This window comes from Camelina sativa, chromosome 20, assembly GCF_000633955.1.
Source record: "Camelina sativa cultivar DH55 chromosome 20, Cs, whole genome shotgun sequence".
NCBI lineage: Eukaryota > Viridiplantae > Streptophyta > Magnoliopsida > Brassicales > Brassicaceae > Camelina > Camelina sativa.
Window position 1 is genome coordinate 29157829 of NC_025704.1, and position 19166 is coordinate 29176994.

General features: G+C 32.9%; 1 protein-coding gene across 1 annotated transcript in view; it reads left to right on the top strand.

Annotated features, from left to right (window-relative positions):
• LOC104771972 (regulator of nonsense transcripts 1 homolog) overlaps positions 14442 to 19166 on the top strand; it is a gene marked incomplete at its 3' end in the record, with an annotated part of 9435 nt that continues 4710 nt past the window's right edge. The window contains 17 exon segments of the mRNA XM_010496607.2: positions 14442 to 15119; positions 15312 to 15563; positions 15642 to 15812; positions 16278 to 16328; positions 16425 to 16517; positions 16587 to 16682; positions 16826 to 16876; positions 16960 to 17078; positions 17180 to 17288; positions 17452 to 17574; positions 17647 to 17718; positions 17875 to 17946; positions 18043 to 18109; positions 18275 to 18417; positions 18489 to 18560; positions 18633 to 18761; positions 18993 to 19148. Coding sequence (XP_010494909.1) covers positions 14601 to 15119; positions 15312 to 15563; positions 15642 to 15812; positions 16278 to 16328; positions 16425 to 16517; positions 16587 to 16682; positions 16826 to 16876; positions 16960 to 17078; positions 17180 to 17288; positions 17452 to 17574; positions 17647 to 17718; positions 17875 to 17946; positions 18043 to 18109; positions 18275 to 18417; positions 18489 to 18560; positions 18633 to 18761; positions 18993 to 19148 — 2295 coding nt within the window. The 5' untranslated portion in view covers positions 14442 to 14600.

The window sequence follows — 19166 nt, forward strand, 5'->3', positions numbered from 1 at the left end:
AATTTTAAAATCAATTATTGGTAAGATTTTCAAAGATAATAAAATCTTTCTACTTAAGTCAAATACATATAATTATATGATTTCCTTTCATATTTATTATCCTTTATATTTAAATTATTTTGAATTATTTTAGAATACATTTATTAAATAAAATTTTGTAATTTTTTTGCATATGATGTAATTCAAATTTTTTAAAATGGACATATATTACTCAATCAATGAATAAAAGAATATGGATACTATATCCCACATTGCTTAAAATATGCAATTGTTCAGGTCATAATATAAAAGAGACCAAAATGATTCAGAATATGAATGAGTAGGAAGATTGATTTATCATGCATTCAAATTTAAAAGTTTTATTTGGTTTATTATCGTTCTTTATTTCAAAGAATTTAAACTTTTAAAAAGTTTCAAAAATAAGAAGTGTCAATCTTATAAAATGTAAAACGGGTTACAATCTGAATAAATATCATATTAACTCAATCTAATATTTATAATACAAAATAATAAATATTAAAAATTAAGATGATATACTACGAGTTAATATATCTCGGGACAGAGTTATATGGTGGGACGGGTTTTGTCATATTGATATAAATTTAAAATATTATTAATTCGGTGCTACATGGCTAAAATGTTATTTTATTATTTTGTTAACACTATCGATATTAGAGAAATATGCATATCTAATTAAGTTGATTAAATTCATATTATGTAAAAAAAATATTCTGCGGTATTATGTGTCTTAAACCATAAAATTAACAATTATTGTACAATTATAATATTAAATAAAGGAAACAAATACAACTTATAATTATAATTTTTTTTGTTACCAATAAATTGCCCGCAGTATATCGGATCCTAATCTAGTGTGTTAATATAAATTAAGAAAAAGTGTGTGTAGTGTGCCTGGAAGTTTTGTGAGACAATTTCCCAATAGAGTAGAAGAAGGTGGACCTTTTTTTTTTAACTCAAAAGGAACTTATATTGATTTAGGAAATGTCATTACAAAGGAGAGTATGTAACCATTCTGATACCATTACAGATTATATATAGGACTCTTGATCATTACATCCAATATATCTTGTCACTCTCTTAATAAATAGCTCCGGGGGGGGGGGGGGGGGGNCGGGGGGGGGGTGAGAAGGAAGAACATTATCGAGACCCATTCGAATTGTTTTCCCATCTCCGACAATGTATCTTGTCACTCTCTTAATAAGGTCCAGTCCCACTAAAAGAGAAGACCATCCATAGGATTGGTTTTTTCGTGGTCGAGTTTTATCTAGGAATATGCTAATTATATATATACCTCGAGATGATAGCCGACGTTGACGACAAAAGAGCCAGGTATGGGATCAACAGTGACCCACTCGTATACTATATAGTCATAATTGGTATCATAATTGGATGACGACTCCAAGTCGTGATGTAACTATACACCTTTTTCAAAAAAAAAGAAACTTTTATAGATAAATCATTGTAACAATGCGTTTGAATTGAAGACAAGAAATAGCGATGTATTTATTTGGTCGATGCCAATATTTTCATTTAATTTCTCTATCAATATATAACCTTATATTTTTTCAAAAAAAAAATATATATATATAACCTTATATCGCTTACACTCAAAGAACCTTATACAATATTTGTCTTGAGAAACACATGAAATCAACAATTGACCATTGGATTCTTAATCCCACCATTGATGCTCCAGCATGATTCATGAAGCTCCCCATTAAGTTTTGGCCAGATCAGATTTCACATAAATCTTCCATGATCCTCTGAAGTCATTGCATCATATCTTGCGGATGGAGATTAACTCCGATTGACAAAGCAGTCAGTTGCACTAAATTCCTTGCAAATATATTTTTACAAAATCTCCTAGATAAAACTCGACCACGAAAAAACCAATCCTATGGATGGTCTTCTCTTTTAGTGGGACTGGACCTTATTAAGAGAGTGACAAGATACATTGTGGGGGGGGGGGTGAGAAGGAAGAACATTATCGAGACCCATTCGAATTGTTTTCCCATCTCCGACAATGTATCTTGTCACTCTCTTAATAAGGTCCAGTCCCACTAAAAGAGAAGACCATCCATAGGATTGGTTTTTTCGTGGTCGAGTTTTATCTAGGAGATTTTGTAAAAATATATTTGCAAGGAATTTAGTGCAACTGACTGCTTTGTCAATCGGAGTTAATCTCCATCCGCAAGATATGATGCAATGACTTCAGAGGATCATGGAAGATTTATGTGAAATCTGATCTGGCCAAAACTTAATGGGGAGCTTCATGAATCATGCTGGAGCATCAATGGTGGGATTAAGAATCCAATGGTCAATTGTTGATTTCATGTGTTTCTCAAGACAAATACTGTATAAGGTTCTTTGAGTGTAAGCGATATAAGGTTATATATATATATTTTTTTTTTGAAAAAATATAAGGTTATATATTGATAGAGAAATTAAATGAAAATATTGGCATCGACCAAATAAATACATCGCTATTTCTTGTCTTCAATTCAAACGCATTGTTACAATGATTTATCTATAAAAGTTTCTTTTTTTTTGAAAAAGGTGTATAGTTACATCACGACTTGGAGTCGTCATCCAATTATGATACCAATTATGACTATATAGTATACGAGTGGGTCACTGTTGATCCCATACCTGGCTCTTTTGTCGTCAACGTCGGCTATCATCTCGAGGTATATATATAATTAGCATATTCCTTGGATGTTTGCTTCTATCTTTTCCATGTTTACCAAACATGGAGTGTTTTTTTTTTCGTCTGAATAATTTCATTGATAGACCACAACAAGATGAAATACATGAGCTGGCAAGGATATCAATCCTTCCAGAGAAGGAAGCCGGCGAGCACAAAACTCTCCCGGAGATGAAGGGGAAAAAACCCAGACAAACTTAAAACATTACATCCAAATAGATTATAACCGGGATCAAGATCTAGAGGTCCAAAAAAAGACAATAAAAATTTAAACCTTCTTATAAAATTAAAATTAAAACAGATCTAAAATAAGAAAAACCACACAAACAAATTAAAATACCAGAATCTCCTTTACCACAATACTTGACCTGGATTGAAGTGCCGTGCGATCCTCTTTTTGTTGCTCCGGCGTGGAACTACAGAGGCGGTGAGACACCTTCAAGCCCTAAAGACTTTTCAAGAGGAAAGAAAGGGATCTAGATCTACGATGGTGAGATTTCTTCATCTGAGACATTGAACCCTAAAGACTCTTCATGGAGTGTTTTGTTTAATAAATTCAATTATTCCTATTTTCCATGAAGTTTTTTGTTTTTTTATATAACTGTTGTCTAAATAATTTGTATCTTAAACACGACGGAAATGGATAATGAAAAATTCCAACTATATTGTTAAACTTAGAAAAATTGTTTCTTACATAAAAAGCATGTCTCATGAAAAAATATTTCATAAAATAAGATACTCAGGCCAGTAGTTAATTTTTGGTTGTTTAGAGATTGTTATACAAAAATGATTAGGGCATGTTTATCAGGGGGTTGTAAGGGGGGTTTATAGATTTTTGGTGGGTTAAAATTAAATCAAAAGAAAAAAAATTAAGAAGAGACTCTCTTATATTACATACCGAAATCATTCATAAGAGACTGCAACGTGTCCAATTTTCGTTGGCCAACAGAATAATAGAAAAGGGAAAACTTAGTTTCTAATATAAGAAACTCCTTTTTTTTTTTAACTAACAATTTTGGTCACTCTCTTTAATTTGTAAATACTTAGCAGTGGGAGATACAAAAGCGTGCTACATCGGGTAAGCCTAGGATATCAGTGGCGTCGCTGCACAGCTTCCCCTTGACTTCCGTTGTGAAACCATCACCGAAGCTCGTCGATGAACTTAATCCACTGCAATATATGGACACCGATTTTGCCACTTTTCTTCAATATGTTTCGACTCATGAATCTAAGTGGAAGAATTTTCTTGAATCACGCAAGATTCACTGTATAAGATAAATGAAACTACCCTTTTTATTGTTAATAACATATATTGAAGTGAATTAAATTGTGTTATAGATTTACGTCATATATATATATATATGTTTAAGGAGAAATAAGAACAAAATATACAAGCCATTGATGTCCGAAGTTGAAGGATACATTTTTACATCTTCAACTTCGTATGCAATACAAAATGGTTCTCCTGCACATTCCAATTGCCCATTCTTGTCAACCAAAGTACTCATGTGCGTGCGATCTGTTCATAAAGACATGATTTATATCCATATCATCACAAAATAAAATGAAGAAAGCATGAGCAAGTGAGGTCCTGAACAAATGCACATGAGGATTGGAGGAGGTTGCTTCCAGTTGTAACTTGTAAGTAACTCTCTATCAAACTTCTCTCCTTGAAGCTCGTTCGTCTATGTTTTTCATCAACGCTCTGCACATAGGTGAGTAAGTGACTGGTGTTGTTACTCGTGATTTACAGTTTTTATATTCAGAAAGAAAAACAAATAGACTTGCCTTTGTTGTTTTCTGCAGTCTGAAAAGTGAAAACAGAACCTTTACATTAGGGTGTAGTTTTTTGTGGAAACTGGCTCGATGGTCTCATCTCCATTCATGCAAAAACCAGAGAAGAGTCAGAATACCAAAGAGTTTGGATTGGAGTCTAGAGATATGATTTGCCAAAAAGATAGCCTCAAGGAGATATTTCTAATCAACTGTAAGCCATGTGAACTTCTGATCCGACTGAAAACACTCAATAGAAACAGGTCAGGTGAGTCAATGTACGCAACATTTAAGCAACGATGCCTTATATCTATTGCATGCATCATTTTTCTCTGTTGCATATAAACCAGTTTTTAATCATGATATGTATTGTTTTCCTTACGCATTGCATCATCTTTAACATGACCAAATTGTACTCTCACCTCCATTCTCATGACTGTGATCAGCCTTTTCTTAACGTACTTCTACAACCCGCTTTAGCTTCACCTTGGTGTGATCCTCATTAAGAACTCTAGGAACAGAAACACAAAAAGAAACACCGTCTCTTATGTTTTCGTTGCCCATGACCTCATCGTTCTCATCGTACATGTTGATGTTGTATAACATCATCAATATAACCGAAACTCCCGGAAACAAATCATATCAGACAGCCCCCGGCTCATAACTAGGGCGAGAGGGGCGGTGGCCATGGGACAAACTTTTTTTTTTCCAAAAACCTTTAGCAAATGGGGTCCAAGAAAAAGAAAAAAAAAATTATGCTGAAAAGGGTCTAAGAAAATTATATGCCTAGGGACCAAAATTTTTTTGAGACGGATTATCAGAAGAAAACCAAACTGGGAATCAATAAGAAAACAGAACATGGAGCAGAACAGAGAAGCAAGCAAAACTGAGTTTGGCTTTAATGACTTATTGATGACATTGTAATAGACCGCTCATGTAAGTCAGGAGAGAACATACTATAAAAAGGCTAGGGAGCTTCATCATTGAGCATTCATAGAGGGGGAAGTGTTGTACCAGGTGAAGGAGACGGTGCTTCACCTTTTCGTAGCGGCAGACATTGCTTGAGGCAAATTTCTGGTTCGCCGAAAGGGAAGCAAACGGTAATATCTTCGATACAGACAACAAAAAAACTCGAGTTGCCATGGCTCTCCCATAAAGTGTTGAAAGCATCTTTCTATTCCCTTTGGATGATTGGGATCTGCGTCTTGACCTACAAGCATTAGGTTAAAAGTTTTAAAAGTTGAATTCATGGGGTTTGGAGAAAAAAAGATTGAATCACTTCTTACATTGGTGGAGTCCGAAAAGAGAGACGATAATGAGAATGATAACCAAACTGTTACTACCCATCTTTATTTGATTTTCTCTACTGATGCAACTTTCCTCTAAGATCAAGCAAAAATAAAAAAACAAATATGTGGTGAAGTTGATGCTTGCAGATACATCTATATATTGAAAATTATTTAAGGACAGAATCCATCATTAATTAACATTGAACCATAATTTGGTGCATGCATACTAGTTTTTTTGTAGCAACTTTTGACAAAAAAAAATCATTTTGGAAACAATTAGCATTCAATGCATTAACTTTAATATTAGTTACCAAAAAATTCAAAATTAATTATAGGTAAGATTTAAAAAAAAAAAAAAATCTTTCTACCTCATTCAAACATAAATATATGATTTCCTTTTATTTTGATTTCCTTTTATGTAAATTATCTTGAATTATTCTATAATACATTTAGTTAATAAAATTTGTGATTTTTTCCTGCATGTGACAGTAATATAAATTTTTTAAAACGGACATATATTACTCAATAGATGAATTAAAACATACGAGTACAATATCCCACATCGTCTAAAAAAATTGGACAATGGTTCAGAGTCATACTATAAAAGAGACCAAAATGATTCCGAATACAAATGAGTATAAAGCTTGATTTATCAGGCATTCAAACTTTAAAAACTTTTATTTGGTTTATTCCGGTTCTTTATTTTAAATATTTTTAAAAGGTTAAATAAGATAAATATTTAAAACTTTTAAAAAGATAAATATGATAAATATTTAAAACTTTTAAAAAGTTAAATATGATAAATATTATACCGTAGATACACAATAAATATTAAAAAATAAGATTATATAGTGTGAGTTAAAATATATCGGGACAGGTTTATATAGCAGGACAAGTTTTATCGATATTTATATAAATTAAAAAAATATCATTAATTCGGTGTTACACGGATAAAACATCATTTCATTATTTTGTTAACACTGTCGGTATCAGATAATAGACATATCTAATTAAATTGATTAAATAAATATTATGTAAAAAATTAACTATATTGCGGTATTATATGGTTTAAACCATAAAACTAACAATTATTATATAATTATAACATATTTAACCAACAAATACAACTTATAATTTAAATATTTTAGTTATAAATAATTTTGCTTTACATTTAATGCATTGACTTTAATATTAGTTACCAAAACTTCAAATTTAATTATAGGTAAGATTTAAAAAAATAAGGAAATCTTTCTACCTCATTCAAACATAAATATATGATTCTCTTTCATTTTTATTTGAATTTATATTTAAATTGTCTTGAATTATTCTATAATACATTTAGTTAATAAAAATTGTGATTTTTTCCTGCAAATGATCTAATACAAAATTTTAAAAACGAACATATATTACTTAATAGATGAATAAAAAATACGGGTACAAAATCCCACATCCTATAAAAAAATTGGACAATGTTTTAGAGTTATACTATAAAAGAGACCAAAATAATTCTGAATACAAATGAGTAGAAACCTTGATTTATCAGGCATTTAAACTTTAAAAACTTTTATTTGGCTTATTCCGGTTCTTTATTTTAAAGATTTTTAAAAGGTTAAATATGAAAAATATTTAAAACTTTTAAAAAGTTAAATATAATAAATATTATACCGTATATATACAATATATATAAAAAATTAAGATGATATAGTGTGAGTTAAAATATCTCGAGACGAGGTTATATAGTGGGACGGGTTTTATCGAAATTTATATAAATTAAAAAATATCATTAATTCGGTGTTATACGGGTAAACATCATTTCATTATTTTGTTAACATTGTCAGTATCAGAGAATATACATATCTAATTAAATTGATTAAATAAATATTATCTAAAAAATAAATTATGTTGCGGTATTATATTGTTTATTTAACAATTATTATATAATTATAATATATTTAACCAATAAATACAACTTATAATTTAAATATTTTAGTTATAGATAATTTTGCCCCGCGGTGTACTGCATGTTCTAATCTAGTTTTAATTAAAAATAAAGAAATAGACAGTACAACTACAAGGCTATGGTAATGAATTAGACTTATGTGCGGCCACTTTTGTACAGTCATTGAAGAGCACAAATAGTCACATAAAAATGTTATTACTATTTTCCAAGAAACAAAAAAACCCTAAAATGTTAATTGAGTACATATTTTTTTCTTTTCTATTTCACACTTTTCCCTTATTGTATCTTTTTTTCTTCTTCTTGTCAACCTTTGCATTGAGTTGAGAAAAACAGCATTACATTTAGATCGTATTATTTGATGATCATTATCTTTTTAGATTAGATCTTCTCCTTAACCAAAAAAAATTATCTTTAGATTAGATCTTGGCCAATAAATAAGCTATGGGCTAACGTTTCTGTTAGGCTTAATTTCATTAAAGGCTTATGGTTCTTTCCTTACCTTACACATTCTTTTTTGTCTTTTTCTGTTCAGCAGTTTTCGTCTCTTTCTCCAAGTGGGTAAGTGTTTTTTTTTGCTTAAATTAGAAGAAAAAAAATCTGATGTGGCAAGTTTTTATTGGACAGGTGATTTGTGATTTATAAAATAAAGGATACTATATTTGTGTACACATTTGATATATGAACATATAAATAAATATATATATATACACATATATCATATATGATGTAAGTGTTAAATATCTAAGAAAATTGCATAAAAAATGCTTAACATATGCTTAAAACATACTTAAAATATGCAAAAAACTCTCTCCCTAACAAAAATATAAACCCCAAATATAAATATGATTAGACACCAGATCTAAATATGGTTAGAGTGAAAGCCTAACCTATAGATGCCAAGATCAATGAGTATGAGGGTCTTGTTTACACTTGAGCCAATGCTTGCATCAATGGCATCTTGGATCTTTGTGAACCTTCTACAACCTTGAAGAGATACCTTGAACACCATAGTGTATCCTTTGGTGGGAAACTTTGAGAACTTGTCTCATTTAGGTGAATCCAATTTTGAATTGGAGAGATGATGGATAGAAAGAAAATGAGGAAAAGCATGCTAGACATAGTATATCAAGAAGATGAAATGTAGGAAATTTTTTGAAGAGTTCATAAGCTTTTATTAACTTGGGGAAGATGAAATGAGGAGAAAATTGTTAAGAGGACAAAGCATTTTCATTCTTTTTAAAAAACTTGGGGAAGATGTTGTTGATGATGATGTTGATCAATTAGTATCCCAATTTTCATTTGATATATCTTACTGTCATCACAACTAAAGATTCCCTAAATTTTTCTGATTTGTTTTAATTTTAAAAATTTTACCTCTTCAACTTCGTATGCAAGTTTAAAAAGATAATTTTCAACTTCGCATGCAAGTTTAAAAAGATACATTTTCATCACATCTATATAATGTAATCATGATTTGGACTTTTACATCGAGGGAAACTGTCAATGATCGTCCCTTAGCCAAAGAAAATATTCCCTGATTTTTGTTTTTCTTTAACCTCTTATGAAATATTGCCATTTTGGTTTAGTATAACAAAATATTAAATGGTTTTGTAGTTTGTGCAATTAAGAATTCTTACATGTCTATGAGGGTTGTTATCTCTTTGTACTGAACTCGTGATGCTTTTACACTCCTCTTATGTTTTTATTTATTACTAAGGACAATACCCCGCTCCGCGCAGGTTTGTTTCACGTTTATTTGCATCAAAACTATAGAGTTGGAATGTAGTTTTGCTTTTATTTGTTGTTGATTGTTTTACATCTGAAGATTTGTTTTCATACATATTGGGGTTGTTTACATGTAATTGGTTTTTTTTTATTGTGAGCTTGGCCTGTGTGTTTTTTGCATACTTATACTTGCTTCATTACATTTTTTTGTTGTTGTTTTTATTATTATTTTGTGGTAGTTAGTGCATTGTGTATATATGTATATATTAATTTTTTTAGATTTGTTTAAAATTTATGTAATGTGTTTGATTACATTTTGTTTGTAAATCTTGTTGAGGCATGGTTTTTTGGTTTTGTATTTTTTTTTTGATTAAATTTTTTTAATATATTTTAGTTTGTTAATATCTGTTTTATTTTTCCATTCTTTGGATTATTGTAATTAAAGGTTGTTTGGTTTTGGAAGGTGTAATAGTTGTATGAGTGAATGCACCCATGTTATTATTTTTTTAGCTACTTAAAGGTCACATAGTTTTGTCTTCTCTTTCGAGATAATGATGATGACTGTGAAACTCGGAGCTACACTAGGAAAGACATTTGACAATTGAGTTACTTTATATATTTATGAAATCTAAACTGATTTTTTTTTAATGTAAAAATTATGTTATTTTGTATCTGACACTATAACTACGCATGTATGGTATTATTGGAGGTTAAGAAAACGATTATAAACTTAATATAAAGTAATATTTAATATTTGAATTTGGTATATCTTTGGAACTGAGTTATTGTTGATGGTCAATCGACTATTATCTAAGTTGTCGATGTATGTAATCACTAAACATCAAAACACACGAAATATAAAGAGGAACTCTCATGACACAATTGACTGAGATATGTTCGCATGGAGGTAAGGTAAGGCTACAGCACAATCTGGTAAACAATTTGAGCATTCTTGTTTTTTTCTTGAGTGGTGGCATGTGTGATTATATCTAAATATAAGAATCATTTAGAGTTGTGTTAATTCTCTAAGTGTGTTGAATTGTTGATGTTCCCACTTTTAAGCCTTTATTTCTTTCTCAGAGGTTTTTTTTCTTCTATTTCTCTCTTTGTTACACTCTGTTTTAGTTTCTTTATTGTAGAGAGAAAGAAAATGTTGTACTCATACAAACTACACAAGCCACACTCTAGACCTTACTTCTAGATCTTAGGCTCTTCGCCTCTTACACAAGCCACACTACTCATGCTTAGACTACACCACATCAAAAACTACACTTAGATTTTAGACATTAACTTAAGTCTCAACAATTTCACTTGTCTTCTTGGTTACCCTTGTTTTTTCTTGTCGTTGACTCCTCTCTGCGTCTTCTTCCTCTTTTGTGATGTCTTCTTCTTCTCATTTTTTTTTGCCTCATAGTGATTGTTATTATTCTTTGCAGGATTAATCGTAGACTCAATATTCCACATGAACATGTCCATCTTTTTTCTTTGAAAGATTTAGAAAGAAATGAAAGCACCAATCCACAAGTTATATGAAACGCAATTTCAATATTTGGATTAACTATACATATAACTCAACCACATATTATTTTTTATTGGTATCCAGACTTTGAAGTCCAGAAAAAAAAAGTGAACAGCAATGCATCTTTTCTTTATTTAGATATTTCGTAAACAAAGATATTAGCAGGTCTAACCACTTTCAAAACAGAACAACCGCAGTAAATTGTATATATCGTTTAAGAATTTACTTCTAAATAATTCAATTTGCTAAACTGAATGTTTGAATCAGTGTTGTGTTTAGGACCTTATCAATACATAACCTCAAACTCTAAAAAGTATATAAAAAGCCTAATATTTAAACAAATGACTATTAACCTATTAATGTAGATGAAGAAGCATAATGATGTTTGTGGACAATTGCAGACTTTGTTTTACCATGATTTTTGGTGGATCCTTTTCTAGGGTTTCCATCGCCATCTCTCTGGTACAATGAATGACCATAGGGGCTGTCGTTGCATTTCGTTCTCTCAAATCACTTATCGTCTATGCTCGTCAAATTACGTACCATTGATTTGGTTTGCTGTATCCAATAGGTGAGGCTCTTCAGTCTTGTAATCCGAAAATGTTATAATCTATACTAAGAGGGAGAAAGAACACAAAGAAGATGAAACGAAATCATAACGCCTGAGGTTGGAATCGTTTATTTAATGTGTGAATAAAGGGCAAGATGAAGAATCTAAAGTAAGAAACTCTTCAACTGTAAATGTTTAAAGTCATCCTCATGTTCATATCAAAAATGTCCATGAAGCTTTAAGTGGACCTAGAAGCCTAGAAAGACTCTTCGAAAGTGAGTATTTTTTTTTTCTTGGTTTGTTTTTTTATTTTACTTTTTTCTTGGTTTTTCTCTAATATTTGCTGATGCGTGGCCTGCTCTAAGATGACTTTGAACTTTGCTGACGTAGACACTCTTAAAAGGTTCAACTTGTCCCTTTTATTAGTAGTAATAGTGGCAAGAAATAAATATGTGTATGCATAACCAATACCAATTCTAGCATCAAAAGAAAAAGAACTCAATTCCTCAGATATATCAACACCTTATAAAAACAAGTGATGAGATCGAAAAGTATGGAGTAAATAGCTCAATTTATCTAAACATCTTCACTCAAAACCACAAGTGATGAGATCTAAAAGTCTGGTTTTCCACCTAGCAACGGAGGTGAACGAGTTTGTCCAACGTGACCACACGGAAGGACCATAAGGTATGAAGAACACTCGAAACAAATCCAAAAAACAAGGAAAATCACGAGCATAGGACAGCTAAATGCAATAGATTCCCATTGCAAAATTGGAATAAGAAACTACAGCCGAAATAAACTATTTACACTCCAAAGAGCAGAGTTTGTGACATGGATCATTAGAAATGTACATTTACGAGGAACACAAATCTTATTCCACTTAGGTGTTGATTCGTTCTCCCGCAAACGCATCCATTTTAAAACACTAAACCAGTCATTCAAAACGCTTAATATATATATACATTTTTGGAGACATTTAACAAATAAATCTTGAAGTTGAAACTTATTTACAATCATGCAATTAGCATCAAATATTTTTCAATTTATAATTTACTATTTATTAAATTATGATAAAGTTTCAGATTTTTGTAAACAATTATTCCTCCATAATCGCAACTTTCCAAAAAAATCGGAACCACTACTATTTACATTAAATACTATTTATAACAAGATTATATTATATTATAACAAAAACGTAAAGTAAGACTCTATGTAAAGTAATGTACACCAACGTAAACATATAACTAGATGGTTCATTTGTTTTACCAGATCCTATAGTGTATAATTTCATGTTTTAAATGCATTTATTAAACTAAATTGTTTATCATGCAAAAAACAGTCTTACTTTCTCAAATTTAGACTTAGTTAAAGTATTTAAGCAAACAGTCATTATTACTAACTAACCATTCTAACCATAGCTTGCTGAGGATGATTGGGCTGCCTCTACTTAGTTTGTTGTTAAGGGTCACCTACACAACGACAACATTTTATTAACATAGTTACTAGCCATGTCTCCTTAGCTTGGAAATAGGTGGTGCGCCTTATTTTGTTGTGATTTAATGGTCACCTACGAATAAAAATCATTTTATTTACATAGATATGAGTCATTATCATGTTTATTTTATTGACAGATCAGCTCCAATTTTAAAAATGTGTGTTTTTTTTTAAATGCAATCTTTGTTGCCAAAACTCTTCTATTACAGAGTATATGAGACAAACAAAAAATTTGTAATACGACGATACTCATATTTTTGGCAACAAAGATGTCGGAAAAAGGGTTGCTTAGAGTAGAAATCGAGGCTCGCTGGGGTTTCGATGGAGCTTTGTCGGATTCACTGGATTCTCTTTGTTGAGGTCTCGACGTTTTTTACTTTACCAAAACTAACAACTCTTTGTCTAATATTTTTTTTTACTGACATAACATAATTGTCATCGTATTTACTTAAACTAATCAGAAATATGACTTCTTCATTACAATAATGCTCATTTTGCTAATTAAAACTTATTCTGACGTTTAAATCATTTTCAAAATATTAAAATTTCAAAATAATAGGTTACTAATTACTTATATATCAATTTATGGATTAAATCTTTAAAAATACTATAAATTAAATTATTTAACTTTAAAAATAAATCAGGTATTCGTAAAAATGTAACATGTAAAAGTAAAAATTATATGGTGAGTTACTAAAGTAATTTAAGTAAATACTAAATTAAATACTTTTGCCAAAAAAATTGTTTTAGATAAATTTTAGTTTTAAATATCACCTGACGGGTTAATAGCAGGATGGATTTGGGTTGATATAAATATAAATTAAAATATTATTAATTCGGTGTTCATCATGTTATAATATTATTAACACCATCAATATTAGAATATTAAAACTTTTAATTAAATTATGATTATGTACAAAACAAATATCATGCAATATACCACGAATTAACCCTAAAATTAACAATATAAATACAATTATACGATCTCAAACACTAAACAAAATCAACAAACAATTATAACTTTAAATTTAAAAGTTTTAGTTTAAGAAAAAATTACCCCGCAGTATACCACAGGTGAAAATCTAGTAACACTTGAAACCGCAACTGTCCGTTTCTGCGGTCTCCCGTAACCGCAACCCTAAAAACCAGTCTGGCCTTTTTTAATTTGGAAGAATGTTTTACTCAAACCACTTTTTATTTGTCTAAATTCTACCACTTTTACTTTTAGCTCGGCCACCGTGTCGACTAAAAGTTAATTGTTAACCTCACGGGAAAGGGCCCAAAACGTAAAGCCCATAACACATAGACCACGGCGCGTGTAAACAACGCACACCCTATTATGTTCTTTTTTCCTTCTTTCCCACGCGCCCCTCTTTCTTCTTCTCTCTAACCTTTTTTTTTCTTTTTGTAAGGGTCCGTTTTCACTTGTGCATAACCCTAGCCCTAACTCTCTCGTTCGTACTTCGTACTGGAGAAAGAAGAAAAGCAATTGAAGAAGAGACGAGTCAAAGAGCGACACGATCGTAACCAGGGAGCTTGATTTCTCCCCAGATTCTTTTCTAATGGATTCTCAACAGAGCGATCTCTTTGACACCGTATCGCAGCCTGACACGGTGGCCGACGCGTACAACTTTTTGGAATTCGATACTCAAGGTGATTCGGAGTTTGATTACCCGGAGTTTGGATCACCGACGGCATGGCCTACCCCGTCTGATTCTATTTCCATCGCTGACGCTTCCGATCGTGGTGGAGGAGGAGCTGCCGCGGATCATCATTCCGAGGCTTCGTCTCCTTCTTCCCTCTCTGCCGGTGCCGGTAATGGTGCAAAAGCGGGACGTGGTGGTGTTAGTAGTAGTAGTCAGGTTGATGCATTGGCCGCTGGTATCGGAAATTTGAACTTCGAGGAGACTGGAGATGATGATGGTTTCGATTATGGTCAGAATGATTTCACGGAGCACGCTTGTAAGTATTGTGGTATCTCGAACCCTGCTTGTGTGGTTAGGTGTAATGTGGCTTCCTGTAGAAAGTGGTTCTGCAATTCAAGGGGGAACACCTCGGGCTCGCATATTGTGAATCATCTGGTTAGTAATCTGTTTTTTTTTTTTTTCGTCCTTCCTTTGTGGAATTCATTTTTATGGACGTTTTGTGGTTAAGGCTGATGATGGTATTATGTATCTAGTTTGGTTTGTTTACTGCACCATTGTTATGAGATATTCTGTAATCGATGAATTTACCCTTCTAAACAATATTTCCTTCTGTTGGTTATTTTTAAGGTTCGAGCTAAACACAAGGAAGTTTGTCTCCATAGAGACAGTCCACTAGGGGAAACAATTCTTGAATGCTACAACTGTGGGTGTCGAAATGTCTTTCTCCTCGGTTTCATCTCAGCAAAGACAGACAGTGTCGTCGTCCTTCTCTGTAGAGATCCTTGTTTAAATGTTAATGCCCTCAAGGATATGAACTGGGACCTAAGTCAGTGGTGTCCCTTGATTGACGATAGGTGTTTCCTCCCCTGGCTTGTTAAGGTTAGTTTCTGTCCTTGCATTTTTCTTCTTTTCAAGACATGCTCATGTGAGAGCTATTATTAACTCTTGTTTTTACAGGTCCCATCAGAGCAGGAACAGCTGCGGGCACGCCAAATTAGCGCACAGCAAATAAACAAGATAGAGGAATTATGGAAGACAAATCCGGATGCTACTCTTGAAGACCTTGAAAAACCTGGTGTAGACGATGAACCTCAGCCTGTTCAACCTAAGTATGAAGATGCATATCAGGTATAGATTTTCTCAGCCTTATATGGAAAAAAAAAAGTAACTCTTTGTTAGAGAAACCGCAAATTCATCATATGCCAAATTACTGTATGTGGTCAGTCTTAGTATTATTCTTTACACTAAGACTGCTTCTAGCACAAACAAGCGCCCACCTGAATATATCTGACTGGAGTCTGGATTCACACTTCGTGATGTCATGAATGCATGCAAGCAAAATCCCTTGGCTACACTAGAAGAAAAACTTCGTGTGGTAGTTGGACCAACTTTAAGGAAATCTAGCCTGTGTTTGAATTGCCAAGGTTACTGATTGGTTCATTGGTTTGTGCAAATATTATACAGACTGCTTTCACTTGTTTCTTTTTGAAAGTTGGTCTTTGTTAGAGAAATCGCAAGTTCATCATGCCAAATTACTGGATGTAGAAAGTCTTAGTATTATTCTTTACACTTATCCTTTCTGGTGGTTTGCAGTATCAAAATGTGTTTGCACCTCTAATCAAGCTTGAAGCAGACTATGACAAGGTGTGTATTTAGTAATTCGTAGGTTTTTTGGGGATTATTTTTCATGTCCCATTTATACTTGTTATGTTGGGGCTTATCATCTTGATTCTGCTGTAGATGATGAAAGAGTCTCAAAGCAAGGAAAACCTCACAGTTCGGTGGGATATTGGTCTTAACAAGAAGCGTGTTGCATACTTCGTCTTCCCGAAGGTGGTTAAAATCTAGTGGTCGCTATTATGATTTGATTAGAACATTTCCCGATTTGAACTTTTGATGCAGGAGGAAAATGAATTACGGTTGGTGCCGGGTGATGAACTACGTCTGCGCTACTCAGGAGATGCTGCTCATCCAGCCTGGCAATCAGTTGGACATGTGGTATACCTCTTTGTCGGTTTTGTTAGGTTTACATAATATTTTGTCGGTTTTGTTAGGTTTACATAATATTTGTTCTGTTAGTAGGGTGGATCCTGTAATTGATATAGTGTTTAGGTCCTTAACGATTTTAAAAAATCCTCCAGATCAAGCTAACGGCACAAGAGGAGGTTGCTCTTGAACTCCGAGCTAATCAGGTTAGTTTAATTCCATTGTTAGTTAGCTTTGCTCTTGACATCAACATGTAGAGATATGTTCAACCTTACTTACTCGTCTGCAGGGAGTTCCGATTGACGTGAACCATGGATTCAGTGTTGATTTTGTTTGGAAAAGTACAAGCTTTGATCGAATGCAGGGAGCAATGAAGAACTTTGCGGTAGATGAAACAAGTGTGAGTGGGTAAGTTAGTCAACGGAAAGCCTATCTCCTTCTTGGTGCATGTCCCTTTGTCACTTTATGCTAATTTAACCACTAAATTACTCTGTTTATATTCTTTGAAGTTATATTTACCATCAGTTGCTCGGACATGAAGTTGAGGCGCAGATGGTTCGTAACACACTACCTAGACGTTTTGGGGTACCTGGTCTTCCAGAACTGAATGCATCTCAGGTAATCAATTGCTTTCAAGTTCACTAAGAATGTTTCTCGTAACTTTCTTCTTGGAACTTTCAGAATCGTTTTGGATCCCATTTGCTTTGGTAACAAAATGAGTAATTAATATCTGTTATCTATAAAACGGATTTATAACAGGTTTTATCGTATCCTTGAGCAGGTTAATGCGGCAAAAAGTGTCCTTCAGAAGCCCATCAGCTTGATCCAAGGTCCACCTGGCACGGGTAAAACTGTGACTTCTGCAGCAATTGTGTATCACATGGCAAAACAGGGCCAGGGACAGGTAAAGCTGATTATTATCGACAGATGCTTTTTGTAAGTTGACTACCAGATATTTATTATTACTGCGTGACAGGTTCTCGTTTGTGCCCCAAGTAATGTTGCTGTAGACCAACTAGCTGGAAAAATTAGTGCTACTGGTTTAAAGGTAAACTCTTGAACCTCCGCGGTCCAGTTTTTCTATAAAAGGTTCTTGGAAGACGCTTGATACTCCTATTTATTTATTCTTTTGAAAGTTCCCGCCATCAAATTTTATTTAAGAGTATACTGCTTCTTTTGAATCTTTCTACTACTCTGATGTCAGGTTGTTCGCCTTTGTGCAAAATCAAGGGAAGCTGTAAGTTCTCCTGTAGAGCATTTAACCCTTCACTACCAGGTTAGTAAACGTGGGGACACGCTGTAACTCTCTGATTCATTCTGTCCCCTTTATCGTCTTTCTTTGAAGATAATTAATATAAGTGGTTGCTTTCAGGTACGACATTTGGACACATCTGAGAAGAGCGAGCTGCATAAGCTACAGCAGTTGAAAGATGAACAAGGTCCCGCATTTTCAACTTGTTGACGTCTTCGAATTTTCATATACATTTATATTGCCAGTTTCTTGTAATTGATCTGATGAACTTTCCTGTTGTGCTTGCACCCTGTGACAATTGAAGTGATCATAGCTTTTAAACTATTTGTTTTTTGTATTTTATTATCACTAGGTGAGCTGTCGAGCAGTGATGAAAAGAAATACAAAAACTTGAAAAGAGCAACAGAACGTGAGATAACCCAGAGTGCTGACGTCATATGCTGCACGTGTGTTGGTGCTGCTGATCTTCGGTTGTCAAACTTTAGATTTAAACAGGTTAGCAATATTTACTTAATATTGAGCATCTTTAATTGTATGGAAACTGATATGCCGTTTCTCTTTGATAGGTACTTATTGATGAGTCTACTCAAGCAACAGAACCTGAGTGCCTTATTCCTTTGGTCCTTGGTGTAAAACAGGTATTGGGGTTCCAGTGAACTGACTTGTTATCATTATGTGCTATTGATTGCTAACAGAAGTTTCTGCTCTAGGTTGTTCTTGTTGGTGATCATTGTCAGCTTGGCCCCGTCATTATGTGCAAGAAAGCAGCTCGTGCTGGCTTGGCACAGTCTCTCTTTGAACGACTTGTGCTTCTTGGTATCAAACCTATCAGATTGCAGGTACTATATCAATAACTCTGCTCTAACGTAGCAAATTTCACCACTTAAAATGGAATTTTATATGATAATGTTCTCATTTTAGTTAAAAAAAACTATGTACAATTTTCTGATTATTATTTTCTCGTTCTTGTGATGCTTTACATGGAATAAGGAAGATACTATCTTATGTTTCCCTTTCACTGTGTGTACGACTCCTCACTTAATGTTTTCATATCATATTCTTCATTTCAGGTTCAATATCGTATGCATCCAGCTTTGTCCGAGTTCCCATCTAACAGCTTCTATGAAGGAACTCTACAGAATGGAGTCACAATTATTGAGAGGCAAACAACAGGGATTGATTTCCCATGGCCTATGCCTAACCGGCCCATGTTTTTCTATGTTCAGGTATCAAATCACAGTGGA